The sequence below is a fragment of the Pelophylax lessonae genome, assembly GCF_965119305.1.
Source record: "Pelophylax lessonae genome assembly, chromosome: 5".
NCBI classification, from domain to species: Eukaryota; Metazoa; Chordata; class Amphibia; order Anura; family Ranidae; genus Pelophylax; species Pelophylax lessonae.
The window spans coordinates 52,490,587-52,507,974 of record NC_138772.1 but is presented as its reverse complement, the minus strand read 5'-3'; the positions used below and the strand labels follow the sequence as shown (position 1 = coordinate 52,507,974).

Here is a 17,388-nt window from a genome sequence, read left to right as displayed (position 1 = left end):
TTCAGCTGCTTTTATCTCCTGTGTCAGAGAACTTGTCAGAAGTTATGCTGATAACAGAGGAACGGAGGAGCAGAAAGACTGGACTAAGAGCTTTGGAGAGAGATATGTAAACAGTACAGATATATGTGTCCAGGTCAGATTTCATGAATGGGGTTTACATCCACTTCAAGGGCCCCTCCCCATTCTTTCCAACCTACAGCTCAGCAAGCACCTAGTGAGATAGAATTCTAATTGTTTTCATAGAAATTGTATAAGGGTTCCCAAGCCTCATATACTGTACATACATTTATCCAAATGCATTAGCCAATCAGCTTTGTACTTCCTGCACTTTTGGGTAGGTATGAGCTTAAGCTTCGATCAGAACTTTGACTGTTCAGTGGGAGCCGAGTGTCATGTAAAATAGCGGTATTACCACCAATATATCATGTCTTGTATAGAATTTGGGGGGCCTCCTGCTGTTTTTTTTCTTATGTGGGGTCACCTTTAAAATTCATACCAGACCTTTATATTTTATACTGGGGCCTGGTATGATATATGGGGGAGTGTTTGGGAGTCCCCTAACATTACCATCTACCACATGATCATTTAGAACACGTGTGTTAAACACAAGGCCAATGGGCCTGAATCCAGCTCACCAGGCCACTTCATGTGTCCCTTACACCTTTCCTGCAGCTGCAGCACCCTCCTCCTCTTCACCCCTACCTTGTTTCAACAGTCAGCAGCAGAAAGGAGGACAGAACACTTCCTACAGATCCTGCATCTCACTGTGCAGCCCCAGCATCCCTTCATCTCTGCCTTCCCTAGTCTCAGCTTTCAGCAGACTCCGGCAGCTGACTACAGCCCTTTTTCAGGTCCTCCTCCAGACCCTGCACTTTCTGCTTTCCAGCTTCTTCTTGGCAACAGTACAAAGTAAATGGGTGCACTGTGATGTAAGGGCGGATGGGGGAATATTGACTTCTGATGGTGTGTGGGCTCCTGACATCTGATGTAAGGGGGGGGGGGGGTGGAGTGCACTAGACATCTGCTTAAAATTATTCTGAGAATAATACAATTCTATTCCAGTTGAAAAGGAGGGTCCCACACCGCTGGTATCATCCACAAAAAACTTTATTGGGCACTGCTCAGATAAAACACCATTGCAGAACCATGTTCTGTCTGAGCAGTATCCAATAACATTTCTTTGGATGATACCAGCAGTGTGTGACTCTCCTTTTAAATTTAGCATCATCTACTACAGGAGTGTAAGTGGGCACTCTGCCAGTCTGGACCTGCCCTTCGCAGCTTAGGTCTTAAGTTATTACTAAAACCAGTAATAACTGAATGCAGAGGCAATTATAAATTTTGATAAAAAATAGAGACATTTATATAGTTTTACAGATACAATCAGCCCTTTGAGGGCAACCGTAATGCAGATGCGGGCCATGATGAAACTGAGTTTGACATATCTGATCTAGGATAAGATGCTGGTATAGATTAATGGAATCCCAGAACCAGGAGGCATTTTGCCAGCAATTTAATTTGAACTTTTTTATGGAAATGTCAGTGTTGCTGCAGTAGGTTGTATATATCACATGGATCATGCACCACCTCACATACAGGGTCGGCGCTTCCCACAGGAATTTTATTTAAGTTTTGCGTTTTTTTATTTATTTATTTTTTTACTGTAAGCTTTAATAAAATCACTGCTCCCAGCCAAACTGAATTGTTTTTTTTTTTTTTTTGCTTTGGTTGCCTATGTCAGTGCTCAACACCCCTTATCAACCTCTTGCCAAGCCAGTCCCCCGACGACGTCATCTCTCTGACGAAACGTGTTGGGCATGGCTACGATGCTACGTCATCACGCATGCTTGCTAACCGGCGGATGAGTCCGGTGCAGCCATACAGCCTGTTGCTAATGGAAGAGCAACTCATTTGCTGTTTTTCATTGCCATAGCCAAGATTTAAAGCTTATTGCCCTGGTATTTGTGTGGTGCAATTCTGTTATTCTTGTCACTTGAGTTTTAATTAATGTTTTACTGGTTACACTATGTGCGCATATGATTTTTATTTTCCATCATGCTGGTCAACTGACTTAACATGCGCACTTGGCCATACTATATGATGTTTGAGCACTTTGTGTCACCTGGTGGTGGAAGTATTGCAAATTCATGGATGTGAGGATAGTAGTGGGTGAAGTGATCCGTGGATAATTTGTCCTCTCCTTTCTCTTGAACCTTTTGTGGTGCACAGTATTTTTCTATTTAGCCCTCTTCTATGGGCCTTGAAGGACTTTTGGTTCTTTTTTTTAAAAACCTGGCTACCATTGTCTTCAATGGGATTCAGATTCAGCTCCCAGAGTTTAGCTATGTTCACCAAACCCTGCTCAAATGGAACCTTTGGCTCATCTCTACTTTTAGGCCCCATAGCACTTGCCTGGTCTGCAATGACTAAAGTTATGCTCTTAGTTATAGTCCTACATACTCATCATTCCTGGGAATATACTGTATATCTGCCCATATGCTTTTGTATAATAATAAAGCAGCCCCTTCGGGGATAACATCACCAGTGCTGTATTTTGGCCTAGGCCAACAAGGCCCAGGCCTAGGGCGGCACTATGCAGGGGGGCAGCAGAAAAGCTGCCCCCCCTCCACCTGAGACTCTATTGGCCACTGGTTGCTCTCTCACCCCCACTCTCTCTCTCACTCATCGCCTCTCACCCACCCCCTCCCTCTCCCACCTCTCTATTTCTCTCTCACTCCCCTCTCTCTCTCACCCCCTCTCTCTCTCTCATCCCCTCTCTCTCATCCCCCCTCTCTGGCTCTCTCTCACCCCCCTCTCTCTCTCATCCCCTTCTCACCCCCCTCTCTCTCTCTCACTCCTCCTCTCTCTCATCCCCCTCTGTCATCCCCCCTCTCTCTCTCATCCCCCCTCTCTCTCTCTCTCTCGCTCTCTATCTCACCCCCCTCTCTCATCCCCCCTCTCTCTCTCTTACTCCCCTCTCTCTCTTTTATCCCCCCTCTCTCTCACCCCCCTCTCTCTCTCTCATCCTCTCTATCTCTCTCTCACCCCCCGCTCTCTCATCCCTTTCTCTCTCTCTTTGGTCTCCCCCCTCTCTCTCACCCCCTCTCTCTTTCATCCCCCTCTCTCTCTCTCCCTCCCTCACCCACCCCCTCTCTCTTTCTCTCTCCCTCACCCACCCCCTCTCACAACCCCCCCCCCCCCCCCATCTCGTAAGATCTCAGGGGTTCATGCTTGGGACTTGTAGTCCTTCAATTTTGGAGGGAGTCCCATCTGTTAAACAAGGAGTGGGGCAAATTTACATAGGAGGGGGTGCCCAAATTTAGTCTTGCCTAGGGTAGCACAAAACCAAAATACACCACTGACCATCACAGGAACCAGGTAAAACCCCAATATGAAAAAGACTTAAATTTTTCATTTATTTTATATTTTAGAACGATTTTCCCATCTTTCTATGACTCTGACACCTGAACCTTTAAAGTTTTTTCAGCTTAGGCTGAAATTCCCAGATCAAAAAGTCATTTAGTGAAATCATATTTATATTTAAACATACTGGAGAACATGCCTAGAGCTATTTCATCTGACATCTGTGCGCAGAGAAGCACAAACAGAAAAATATGTGTTGCCTGCAGAGCAGGGGAAAAAATTGACTTTGGATTACCAACAGCACGGTGGCGGCACGCCGCACATTTCGAGGATGTTTTATGAATTAAGGAATGGTGCCCTGCTTCTGTCATGTAGACTGGATGCCTCTCAGCTGAACTGGCACTGAGCAGATGGCAATGTGAAAGCAAAGAAGGCTTTCTTCTGTTTGATGGTGAATTGCCATTTTTTCCCCAATTCTCAAATGCTTAAGCATGATAAATAATATTTAACGCATCAAAGCTGTTTTCATATTTACAACAAGACAAGAGTACTTTGGAAGGTCTTCAAATATAAATAATATGCAATAATGTCCCTGGCTGTTTAAAAGTAAGAATCTCTCCTGACAAAGGCTGCTAAACTCATTTTGGAAATTAGAGGATTCATAGAAGTTCACCTTTATATATTTGTGGATAGCTGACCAATACACCTATAGTATATGGGCAAATGTATTGGTCCCCAAACTATGGCCTCCAGGCATGTTACAGCTCACTGGTTGTTCTACCAATTGCAAGAAAGAAGAGCAATTATCAGGCTGAGGGATCTCCTGCTCAATGGTGCCTATAAAGTCCCAGCTTTGATGGTACCACAATGACTGGTACAGGACATGAAGCCCCAATTCTCTCCCTGACTATTAACACCAATAATGAGGCACCATTCTTCTTATTGACCACCGACGCCAATGCTTGAGCACAATTCTTTCCACTGACTACTAATATCAATGATAGGAGATCCTTCCTTACACTCACCACTGATAATCCTTCCTCACACGCACCACTGAACTGATACCAATGCTGAGGCATTAATACTCCCACTGACCACTGACACCAATGCTGGGGCACCTTTTCACCCACTAACCACTGAAACCAATGATGGGGAACCATTACTCCCACTCACCACTGACTCCAATACTGAGGTATTATTCCACCAACCGACCACTGACACCAATGCAGGGGCATCATTCCTCCTAACTGAGCACTGGCACCAATGATAGAGGATCATTCTTTCCACTCACCACTGACACCACTGACATCAATGCTGAGGAATTAATACTCCCACTGACCACTGATACCAATGCTGGGGCACCTTTTCACCCACTAACCACCAAAACGAATGATGGGGGCCATTCCTCCCACTCACCACTGACTCCAATGCTGAGATATTATTCCACCCACTGACCACTGGCACCAATGATAGAGGACCATTCTTTCCACTCACCGCTGACACCAATATCGGGGCATTATTCTTCTAACTGAACACTGACATAAATGATGAATGAGACACCATTCCTCCAAATGTCCACTGAACACCAATGCAGAGGCATCTTTCCTACAACTGACCACTAACACCAATGATAGAAGATCCTTCCACCCACTCACCACTGACCCCATTGCTCAGGCATTATTCTTCCTGCTGACCACCAACATCAATGATGAGGCACCAAACTTCCTACTGACTACTGACACCAACGCTGAGGCACCATTCCTTCCACTGACCACTGACATTATTTCTTCTACTGATGCCAAGGCATTTACTACTCTCAATAACCACAGACACAGAGGTTGTAATTACTCCCATTGACCACCAAAGCAGGGGCATTTATTACTCCCACTGATGCTTGATTACCCCTGCTGACAACTGACACCGGGGCATTTTTTTTACTCTCATTAATCTTTGATGAAGGAGCATTTTTCTTTTCACTTTCATTGACCTCTGATGCAGGGGAATTGTTTTACCCCTACTGTACAGTTTGAATCCCAAGCATGCTGATCAGCAGTGAACCAGCTCGTTGTTTAAAAAGTTTGAGGGCCTGCTGTAGATGACGGTGAGCCTTCTAGACCCAACTGACATCACAGGAATAGATATGCAGTCAGCCAGGCATTAAACTAACAACCGTTAACCTTTACATCTTCACTTTCATGTAACACCATTTGTGCAGTGTGTCTAGAAATGACTGCACAGATCAATAGGCACCAGAATTAGAGCCGGTACTCTCTGTATTCAGCTCTCAGGACCTGGTAAGACACGCTCTCTCTCTTCCCCTACAGTAGAAGTCTCTTTGAGGACACTTGGGGGCGTGGCTGTTACTCAGCTCTGCCAGTATAGAGCACTGAGGTGTAAGTGCAAGAAGGTGCATTTTTACTGAGAGAAAAACGTGATTTAACCACTTAAGCCCCGGAAGATTTTACCCCCTTCCTAACCAGGGCCTATTTTGCGATTTGGCACTGCGTGACTTTAATGGACAATTGTGTGGTCGTGCGACGCTGTACCTAAACAAATTTGACGTCCTTTTTTTCCCACAAACAGAGCTTTCTTTTGGTGGTATTTGATCACCTGTGTGATTTTTTGATCATGCGCTATAAACAAAAAAAGAGCAACAATTTTGCAAAAATAATAATATTTTTCACATTTTTTTATATGAAATCCCCCCCCCCCCCCAAAAAAAAATGTAAAAATCAAAATTTTTTTAACATTTTTGGCCAATTTGTTTTCTGCTACATATGCTTGGTAAAAAAAAAAAATCACAATAAGCGTATTTTGATTGGTTTGCGCAAAAGTTATTGCGTCTACTAACTAAGGGAAAGATTTTTGTCATTTTTTTTGTTTTTTATTAACGAGTAATGGCGGCGATCTGCGATTTTTTTTGCGGGACTGCGACATTGTGGCGGACAGATCGGACCCTTGACTGACATTTTTGACACTTTTGGGGGTACCAGTGACATTACTACAGTAATCAGTGCTATACATATGAACTGTTACTGTAAAAATGACACTGGCAGGGAAGGGGTTAACTTTATTGGGGAAGGAGGGGTTAAGTATGTCCCTAGGGGCGTGTTTCTAACTGTGATTGGACATGGCTACTGGTGTAAGAACAGAGATCAACGGTCCTACATAGTAGAACTGTATGATCTCCATTTTTACACAGGGGAGAATGACAGGCGGCTTTGTATACATTAGCCGCCTGCCTTTCTCCCTTCACTGCGGACGATCACGAGTGACCGGCGGACATCGGGTCCGCCAGTCACACGCGCGGACTCGTTAGGGAACGAGCCGGGGCAGGAGCACGCCTTCGGGGGCGCCCGCTCGCCCGCTATTGGCTCCCAGGCTAGTGACGTACCGATACGTCACTTTGCCTGGCCGGGGCTGACTGCCGCAGTATATGTGCCTGTGGCGGTCGGCAAGCCGTTTTAAGGTCATTTCAAGAGAAAATGATTCACAAATAACATTCATGAGTACAGGACTGTTAAGATAAAAAAAAAAAAAATGATGTAAACTCAACTGCATAAAGACAAAACTGTGAATGAGAGTAAGCTTGTAATTTACAGAATAACAATCACAGAAAATAAATCAGCGATCTACCTGTAGGATCAAAATCTGCAAAATAGTCTGGACAGTTCTGGGTAACATTATGTCCGGCCGGAGTGTCGTCCCAGCAAAGCCACCCATCCCAGGTGCGATTACAATAAAGACCTATTCATTAAAAGAATACATAGATTTATTAACTGGCAGACATGCTTTTGTACCAATATAAAATATAGCAATTCTACTCAAAGTGTTACTAAACCCAGGATCCTGCATTCACTATATCTAGACTCCCACAGTACACATGCAATTATTTTAGTAAATACAAAATGCTAAATACCTTTTCTCATCAGCAGTATACAGCAGTCTTGTGACTTCTATGAATGTCTGGTTAAAGCTTGTTGGAGGAGTTTTTATTCTACTCTGACTGTCCTATGAGGCTGCAGAACCCCTGACCTTCTGTCTGGACAATGCTAATTGGCCCTTTGCTGATCACATGCACCCTCCAAAGAAAAAAAAAAAAAACTCTCTAGCAGTACACGCCAAACTGAGCATGTGCAGAGTGCCCCCAATGGCTCTGTCTTATCAGGAGATGGTTTGGGGACAGTAAAACAAGTGGAGGTTTAGAGAAGATGGGATTAAACAGCCTTTTTACACAATGCAGAGGATTAACTCCTTAGGTATAACGGTGAGTATAAAAAGCATGCTTTGCTGCATATACACACTGATTTTACTGTTATGGGTTTAGTAACACTTTAAAGCTGATCTCTGGGCACAATAAATTTAATTTAAGCATACAATATTCCTTTGCAGTTGCAAAGGATGTAAATCCACTTTGTGTGCATCATTTTGCCTGTACAAACCCAGATAATGCATTGTAAATGTAGCAATGACATCATCACTGTGCTGTACATAGCCTGTGCAGAGAGTAGAGCTGTGGAAGGGACCTAACAGCTCCACCCAATACAGGCTGCCTGTAGAGAACTACAGGAGGGGGCGGAGACAAGGCAAAGCAGTGACCAGTCTTTATTACAGGAAGCTCCTGCACAGAGGTAAATTGCAGACTTGTTCCATGCTGGATTACTGCACAGATCTGGATGAAATGCACAAAGGACACCAAGATTCAAGTAACAAAACACATGACTCTAAACAATGTAGATTTAAAGTGATTATAAAGTCTCATTTTTTTTTTTAAAATAACAAACATGTTATACTTACCTCCTCTGTGTAGTGGCTTTGCACAGAGCAGCTCCAATCCTCCTCTTCTTGAGTCCCTCTTCGCTGCTCCTGACTCTTCCCTCCTGTTGAGTGCCCCCACAGCAAGCAGCTTGCTATGGGGGCACCCAGGCCTAGCTGCAGCTCTGTGTATCTATTCAAACACGGAGCTGCGGTTTGGCCCCACCCCCTCTCTCTCCTGATTGGCTAACTGATTTTGATTAACAGCCGCGGGAGCCAATGGCACCGCGGCTGTGTCTCAAACATTTAACCCTTTGATTGCCTCTGATGTTAACGCCTTTCCAGCCTGTCTCATTAGTACAATGACAGTGTATAGTATTAGCACTGATCACTGTGTAAGTGTCACTGGTGATGTCAGTGGCAGTCAGTTTTCCCCCAGCGTCAGTTAGTGTAGGATTTCCTGCCGCACTGTCGCAGTCCCATTATAAGCCACTGATCACCGCCATTGGTGGTATAAAAAAAATACCAATATATATATGTCCGGCCGGAGTATTATATACATTTTTTTTTGGCTACAGTGTCGTATGATGCGCAATAATGACGTGCAATTACCAGTTAAAGTAGTGATAAATAGCAAAAAATGGTCTAGTCATGAAGGGGGTAAAACCTTCCGGAGTGTAGTGTAGACCCCTAGTTCTTTTTGTTTGTGGGCCGTTGCAACTTCTTAAAGTGGTTGTTAACCCACTATACTATGATCATGCCAACCCCTCTGTTACATAACGCTATTTGTCCCTGTGCCTGTGCTATATAAAAAAAATGTATATCAGAGCATCTCCTGGCGTGACTGCTTCGCTCTCTCCTCCACCCAGCTGACAGCTAAAGGGGGTGGTGCTGAGCACTCCCGCTGATGTCACTTGGGGAGGAGAGTGGAGAGAGATCCGAGTATATATATGAGAGCAGCAGGAGGGGAGGATCGTGGAGTGGACAGAGCTGACAGGCAGGGATGGGAGAAGGAAAGAGGACAGAGGAGGACAGAAGAGAGCAGATGAGAGAGCTGCGGATGATGGAGGCACGTACACTGACCACGGTGTCAGGGCTCAGCAGCCATGATAAACTGTGGTCAGTTTACAGAGGGGAGGGCAGAACCAGGTAGAAGCAGCCAGGTATTTCAGGTGATACACGGGGCCAAATTACACAGCAAAAGCACTGTGCTATATAACATGCTTTAAGGGAACAAGATCCAATTTTTTTAGGGTAACAAACACTTTAGTTTGTAGCAATGTGTATTTTCAAGCATGTTACTGCAAATGGAAAACTAAACAAAATGCAATCCCTCCTCAGCTACTCCATAAAATATTGGTTTTAGTTTAGGAGAATGAGAATTCTAATATCCAATTTCAACTTGTTTAGTGATAAAATAAAAACTTACAAAATACCACCCAGCTGCCTACAGTCCTCCTTCAGCACAGTGCTTGAAAATATATTGTTACATTCCGGCTTTGTCCTTTAAGAATTGCTATTGGATTTCCTATCGCCGAGATAAAAACGTTTCCAGGAACACGCACAGAACTTTATTGGATTCTGGACCAGATCTGTTTTTAGAGAAGCGTGAAGGTTATTTGGGGGACATTGGAATTACTAGAGCCAGACATGCCGTGTAGATGTGTTTTCCCTACAGGTGAAAGTGACTGACATCTGTAAATATGAATGTATAGAGTGGGGGGGATTAGGATTTACCGGAATACGGTGATGACATTTGAAATTTTTAGTGGGATCTTTATCAGCTTGTATCCAAAGCGACTTTCTGCACGGATTTCCAAAGATAATTTTTTTCATTTACAGTTCGGCAATATAGGCCACTTTTATGAGTTTCGCTTCTATAGACTTTATGCGTTTAAGCGCATTGCTGTGTTGGTATTAATAAAGCTTTAAGATGTGATATGTGTCAGTTTCCTGAGATGCTGGCTTATTGTAGGTAAGAGAGCTAGAGCTTTGCATTACTTACATTTTATGAAAGGTAATCCAATGACTGAAAAGGAGAGGGTGGGGGAGGGAGCTAGGGTTAATGTTACAATAAAAATGTATAAAAAATGTAAAAAAAATAAAAATCACCCAGTGAAAGCATATGTTCATTCGTTCTGTGCTAATGGGGCAAAAAAAATGAAAGAATGTTATTAGGCTGCACTGGTCAGGACTCATTTACACTTGCTTCAATATGTTGCATTGGACACGCTTTTTTAAAGCACTCAGAATGCCAATCAAAGCACTTCACCAAAAAAAAAAAAAAAATGGTTACCTTACAGTCCTGTTCACACTTTGTGTTTGCTTTGCTTTGCTTCAAAAATTATACCCCATTGCTGCTTTCTTGATGCTTCAAAGCATCTCCAAAGCCTCCACAGAAGACTATGACAACATTCGCTTACAATATCTGCAGCTTTTCAGGAGCTTTCATCCAGCATTATTTTTGCTTTGTATGGAGGTATTGCAGGTATGAGATATCCCAGGATGCACTAGGAAACCAACTAGTGAAGCGGAAAGACATCAGCAGTCACTTCTGGTTCATGTGTATATATTCTGGAAGTGTGTGGTGCAGATTTCACATCTAGTGTGTAGTGTGGACCAGTAGGAAGGTGAGCGGGGCCAGGACTGGAGTGGAGCAACTAGCAGACGGCACATGTGGCATGCAACATGGGATTGCTATAGCACAAGGACTGGAGAGTGAGGACTGAGCGACAAAGAATCAATACAGCTAGGGGAACCAGAACACGAGAATCTAGAAGATGTCAAATGTGGTTTGCAGCCTGGGAGCAATAAAGCAAGAGGTGATCAGGGACGTGAGAGTGAAAAGGATTAGAAAACCAGAGGATCATTAAAGCTGTGGGTTACTAATGAGCAGGTGATCAGCAGAGCTGGGGGTTACTACTGAGTGCGGGATCAACAGAGCTTGGAGTTACTACTAAGCTGGGGATTAGCAGAGCTGGGGGGGTTAATACTGAATGGGGAATCAACAGAGCTTGGAGTTACTACTAATCGGAGGATCAGCAGAGCTGTGGGTACTACTGAGTAGAGGATCAGCAAAGCTGGGGGTTACTACTAAGTGGAGGAACAGCAGAGCTGGGGGTCACTACAGAGTGGGGGATTAGCAGAGCTTGGAGTTAATACTAAGTGGGGGATCAGCAGAGCTGGGGGTTACTTCTGAGTGGGGGATCAGCAAAGCTGGGGGTACTACTGAGCAGGGGATCAGTAAAGCTAAGGGTAGTACTGAGTAGGGGATCAGCAAAGCTGTGGGTTACTACTAAGTGGGGGATCATCAAAGTTGGAGGTACTATTGAGTGGGGCATCAGCAAAGCTGGGGGTTACTACTAAGTGGAGGAACAGCAGAGCTGGGGGTCACTACTGAATGGGGGATTAGTAGAGCTTGGAGTTAATACTAAGTGGGGGATCAGCAGAGTTGGGGGTTACTTCTGAGCTCAGGATCAGCAAAGCTGGGGGTACTACTGAGCGGGGGATCAGCAAAGCTGGGGGTACCACTAAGTGGGGCATCAGCAGAGCTAGGGCTACTACTGAGTGGAGGATCAGCAAAGCTAGGGGTACTACTGAGTGGAGGAAGAGCAGAGCTGGGGGTCACTACTGAATGGGGGATTAGCAGAGCTTGGAGTTATTACTAAGTGGGGGATCAGCAGAGTTGGGGGTTACTTCTGAGCTCGGGATCAGCAAAGCTGGGGGAACTACTGAGCAGGGGGATCAGCAAAGCTAGGGGTACTACTGAGCAAAGTAAAAGCAAAGCTGTGGGTTACTACTAAGCGGGGATCATCAAAGCTGGGGGTACTACTAAGTGGGGCATCAGCAGAGCTAGGGCTACTACTGAGTGGAGGATCAGCAAAGCTAGGGGTACTACTGAGTGGAGGAAGAGCAGAGCTGGGGGTCACTACTGAATGGGGGATTAGCAGAGCTTGGAGTTATTAATAAGTGGGGGATCAGCAGAATTTATGGTTACTTCTGAGCTCGGGATCAGCAAAGCTGGGGGAACTACTGAGCGGGGGGATCAGCAAAGCTAGGGGTACTACTGAGTAAGGTAAAAGCAAAGCTCTGGGTTACTACTAAGCTGGGGACCAGCAAACCTGGGGTACTACTAAGTGGGGCTTCAGCAGAGCTAGGTGCTAATACTGAGTGGAGGATCAGCAAAGCTAGGGGTTACTACTGAGTGGAGGAACAGCAGAGATTGGGGTCACTACTGAATGGGGGATTAGCAAAGCTTTGAGTTATTACTAAGTGGGGGATCAGCAGAGTTGGAGGTTACTTCTGAGTGGGGGATCAGCAAAGCTGGGGGTACTACTTAGCGGAGGATTAGCAAAGATAGGGGTACTACTTAGCAACGTAAAAGCAAAGCTGTGGGTTAATACTAAGCGGGGAATCATCAAAGCTGGGGGGGTACTACTGAGTGGGGCATCAGCAGAGCTAGGGGTACTACTGAGCAGGGGATCTGCTGAAGGAGGGTATTAATACAAGGGTACCTATGATCTAGGGTTCTACTGGGCACCTTTAATACAAATATAAAATCAACACCCACTGGGCATTCCCCAAGCTTCAAAAAAAGCACGTTGAAGCGGTAGGTGCTTTAATGTGTGTTAAGCAAGCCTAAACAAAGCCACTCTGCAGAGACCTAACTATTGCAGAGACCACCAATCCACCAAGATGGATTTTGCTTTATTAAATACACTGCAGGTATTTTTTTTTTTAATCTGCCTGGAGTTCAGCTTTAAAGCCCTAAAAAAAAGGGACTATCAATATAATTTTTTTTCCTAACAATAATGTTACGTATGGAGGAGTGAGAAATAAATCCTGAATCTGCTGTACTTTGTAATAAAAAACAAATCCAGCAACAAAATAAAGACAACCTAACAGAACATAAATGAAAATTGATAAAGGTCATTTACCTGATTTGGAATACGGCGTATCCCTTTTCATTTTCTCATAACATTTGAACTGGGAGTTTATGATTCTTTGCCTTGCAATGGCTTCCTCGTGGGCGAGGGGCATGAGGGTGGGATCGGCATAGTTAACTGTAGAGGTGTAGCCTGGAACCATTCTCTGTACAGAAAAGAAATATGTTACAGCAACACTGAAATAAAGAGTCAACATGTATTGGATAAGGGTCCATTCACACTAGCGCGACTTGTCAGACCACTTGGTCGCCTGACAAGGCGCGGTCGGTCGCTCGCTCGCCATTGAATAGTACAGGACCCGTTCTAATAGGAGCGACACAAGTCGCTCCGACTTTGAAAAAGGGCCCTGTACTACTTTGGGGTGACCTGGAGGCGACTTGCATAGACTTCAATTATATGAAGTCCGTGCAAGTCGCGCCAGTCTTCACAGGTCGCCCCACAAAATCCTTTCGCGCCAGTCTGAATGGGCTGTTACTCCACTTTCGTGGGGAAAAAAATAGCAAATAAAAAAAAAAAAACAATATAGCGTATACAATTGGGACACAAATCATATTGTTATTGAATGTTAATAAACATTACCTTTCCTTTTTAATCTGCAGATACTGTAATTTTCTGAAAATGCAATGCAATATGGCTAAAAGCAAAAAAGAACAAAAAAGGGCGCACCGACCTAGCGCATTATCCTCAATATAAGGCTTTAAAAAATAACATAAAAATGGCTACTCACAGACGTAGATATAAGTAAGGCGTATCAAGCTAAATTGCTCGAGAGTCCGTGTTTAGTCCATATAATTGTCCATGATGAGATGACTGACGCGTTTCGAGGCCTAGCCTCTTCCTCAGAGTGACTCTGAGGAAGAGGCTAGGCCTCGAAACGCGTCAGTCATCTCATCATGGACAATTATATGGACTAAACACGGACTCTCGAGCAATTTAGCTTGATACGCCTTACTTATATCTACGTCTGTGAGTAGCCATTTTTATGTTATTTATTAAAGCCTTATATTGAGGATAATGCGCTAGGTCGGTGCGCCCTTTTTTGTTCTTTTTTGCTTTTAGTACCGGTGGACTACCCCAGTCCGTTAAGGGCAGCAAGACTTGAGCCATCTGAGAAGCCAGTTGTCAATCCCGCGAAGTGTGTGGTCGAGGGGTCTGGATACCAAGCGCAGGAGAAGGGTGGTTACACCTTATTGTTTTTTAATGCAATATGGCTACCTGGAGGTGTTCTGTACACAGAATGTATACTGACCTACCACACCCCAGAAACATCATTTTCTGCTTGTGTGATTGGCTCACCATATTTCCCAGAAGTCTGCACTAAGATACAAGTCTGGAATCCCCTGCAACACAAATGTCATTTTTGGTGAGATACTCCCAATAGGAACACGTCTAAAGGGATGCAGGCCCTGCAGCTTTCCTCATTAGTGCTCTGCAGCTGCCACAGCTGATAGATAATTAATGAAACCACTCCCATCAGACCCACTCAGCACAGAGGAACAAACAATGATTTCTTCAGAATAACAAAAGGTAGGAATCTGCAACAATGTTTGTTAACCACTTAAGCCCCGGAAGATTTTACCCCCTTCCTGACCAGGGGATATTTTGCGATTCAGCACTGCGTGATTTTAACGGACAATTGCGCGGTCGTGCGACGCTGTACCTAAACGAATTTGACGACCTTTTTTTCCCACAAACAGAGCTTTCTTTTGGTGGTATTTGATCTCCTGTGCAATTTTTTGATCATGCGCTATAAATAAAAAAAGAGCGACAATTTTGCAAAAATAACAATATTTTTCACATTTTTTTATATGAAATTCCCCCCCAAAAAATGTAAAAATCTAAATTTTTTAACATTTTAGGCCAATTTGTTTTATGCTACATATTTTTGGTAAAAAAAAAATCGCAAAAAGCATATTTTGATTGATTTGCGCAAAAGTTATTGTGTTTACTAACTAAGGGAAAGATTTTTGTCATTTTTGTTGGTTTTTTTTTAACGCGTAATGGCGGTGATCTGCAATTTTTTTTGCGGTACTGCGTCATTGCGGCGGACAGATCGGACCCTTGACTGACATTTTTTACACTTTTGGGGTTACCAGTGACATTACTACAGTAATCAGTGCTATACATATGAACTGTTACTGTAAAATGACACTGGTAGTGAAGGGGTTAACTTTTTTTGAGAGGGAGGGGTTAAGTGTGTCCCTAGGGGCGTGATTCTTACTGTGATTGGCTGTGGCTTGAGGTGTAGGAACAGTGATCAACGGTCCTACATAGTAGAACCGTATGATCACTGTTCTTACACAGGGGAGAATGACAGGCGGCTTGTTTACACTAGCCGCCTGCCTTTCTCCCGCTGTCACGGACGATCACGAGTGCCCCGCGGACATCGGGTGCGCCAGGCACACGCGCGGGGGGGTCCGTGACCGAGCTGGAGCGCGCCTCACAGGCTAGTGACGTAGTACTACGTCGCTTTGCCTGTGAGGGGCTGACCACCACAGTATATGTACTTGCGGCGGTCGGCAAGTGGTTAAAATCCCTCCAATGTAAAGAGATCACCCAGAGGGGAATGTTTATTTCTCAACAAAAGTGGAGTTATGCATTAAAAGAAAACTTTCTGATCTACTTCTGAAAATGTCACATGTCTGACTGTCACAATACTTTCTGAATCCCTGACCCATTAGTAGGCAAATCAGGAGCTGTCACTTCAATGGCTGCCTGCTTGTTCCAGGTCAGTGACCCAGAATGTACTGAAGCCAAAAAAGATAAGCATGACAGACAGCGAGCCGGCATATTCAAAAGAAGGTCAGAAGTATGTCATGTATAGCCCTGTTTCATCAAACTGCGATATGATGTGCTACATGGCATTTAAGGCATCCTATACTAACATAAGATAATATTGCTTGAAAGGCCACTTTAGCATTTCTTAACCACTTCAGCTCTGGAAGGTTTTACCCCCTTAATGACCAGGCCATTTTTTGAAATATGGCACTGTGTTCCTTTAACTGACAATTGCGCGGTCGTGCGACGCTGTTCCCAAAAATAATTGATGTATTTTTTACCCACAATTAGAGCTTTCTTTTGGTGGTATTTAATCAGCTGTGTGGTTTTTATTTTTTGCGCCAAAAACAAAAAAAACAAAAAACACAATTTAAAAAATATATATACAGTATCTGACAAAAGTGAGTACACCCCTCACATTTTTGTAAATATTTTATTATATCTTTTCATGTTAAATTTGCTGCCCCCCAAAAATAAAAACTATTAAACATTATTGTCTAAACCGCTTGCAACAAAAGTGAGTACACCCCTAAGAGCCGGTCCACATTAGCGCAACTTGTCAGCCTGACAAGTCGCGCTCCCTCGCGGTCCATTGACCGCTACAGGACCCGTTCTAATAGGAGCGACGCAAGTCGCTCCGACTTAGAAAAAGGGTCCTGTACTACTTCGGGGCGACCTAGGAGTGACTTGCATAGACTTCCATTATGTGAAGTCCCTGCAAGTCGCTCCGAAGTCGTGGTGCATGGTAATGCACAAGTCGTGTCGCCTTAGTGTGAACCGACTCTTAATGTCCAAATTGGACCCAAAGTGTCAATATTTTGTGTTACCACCATTATTTTCCAGCACTGCCTTAACCATCTTGGGCATGGAGTTCAATAGAGCTTCACAGGTTGCCTCCATAACGACATCATGGAGCTGGTGGATGTTAGAGACCTTGCACTCCTCCACCCTCCATTTAGGATGACCCACAGATGCTCAATAGGATTTAGGTCTGGGGACATGGTTGGCCAGTCCATCACCTTTACCCTCAGCTTCTTTAGCAAGGCAGTGGTCATCTTGGAGGTGTGTTTGGGGTCGTTATCATGTTGGAATACTGCCCAGCGGCCCAGTCTCCGAAGGGAGGGGATCATGCTCTGCTTCAGTATTTCACAGTACATGTTGGCATTCATGGTTCCCTCAATGAACTGTAGCTCCCAAGTTCCAGCAGCGCTAATGCAGCCCCAGACCATGACACTCCCATCACCATGAAAAATGGGGGGGGGGGAGGTATTTGGCATGGCCTCAAAGTGTGTAATGGGTAATGGGCAAGTAAATAAATAACAGTCAATTGAGATGTAAATTAATAAACATTAGATATCACATTACAAAGGATATATATATCTCAATATAGTGACATATTAAAGAGATATAGTGCCAATGTGCAACGTGAAATAGGATGACAGTAAACCTATGAATGATATACACGCCATATATGAGTATTACTAATGGAAGGAGTGATATGCTGATGTATACCCCAATTGAGTAAGGATGCCCTTGATGGATACCT

The 17,388-nt window shown here is 44.1% G+C and overlaps 1 protein-coding gene across 3 annotated transcripts in view; it reads right to left on the bottom strand.

Annotated features, from left to right (window-relative positions):
- Positions 1-17,388, bottom strand: part of CALCR (calcitonin receptor) — a 490,211-nt gene that overhangs the window by 183,084 nt on the left and 289,739 nt on the right. For all 3 annotated transcript variants that reach the window (XR_014225284.1, XR_014225285.1, XM_082258039.1), the window contains exons 3-4: positions 13,056-13,209; positions 7,000-7,110 (exon numbers count right to left, since the gene is read on the bottom strand). Coding sequence is in view for 1 of the 3 variants with exons in the window: in XM_082258039.1 (XP_082114165.1) it covers positions 7,000-7,110; positions 13,056-13,209 (265 nt within the window). In the remaining 2 variants the exon portion in view is untranslated. The remainder of the gene's footprint in view (positions 1-6,999; positions 7,111-13,055; positions 13,210-17,388) is intronic.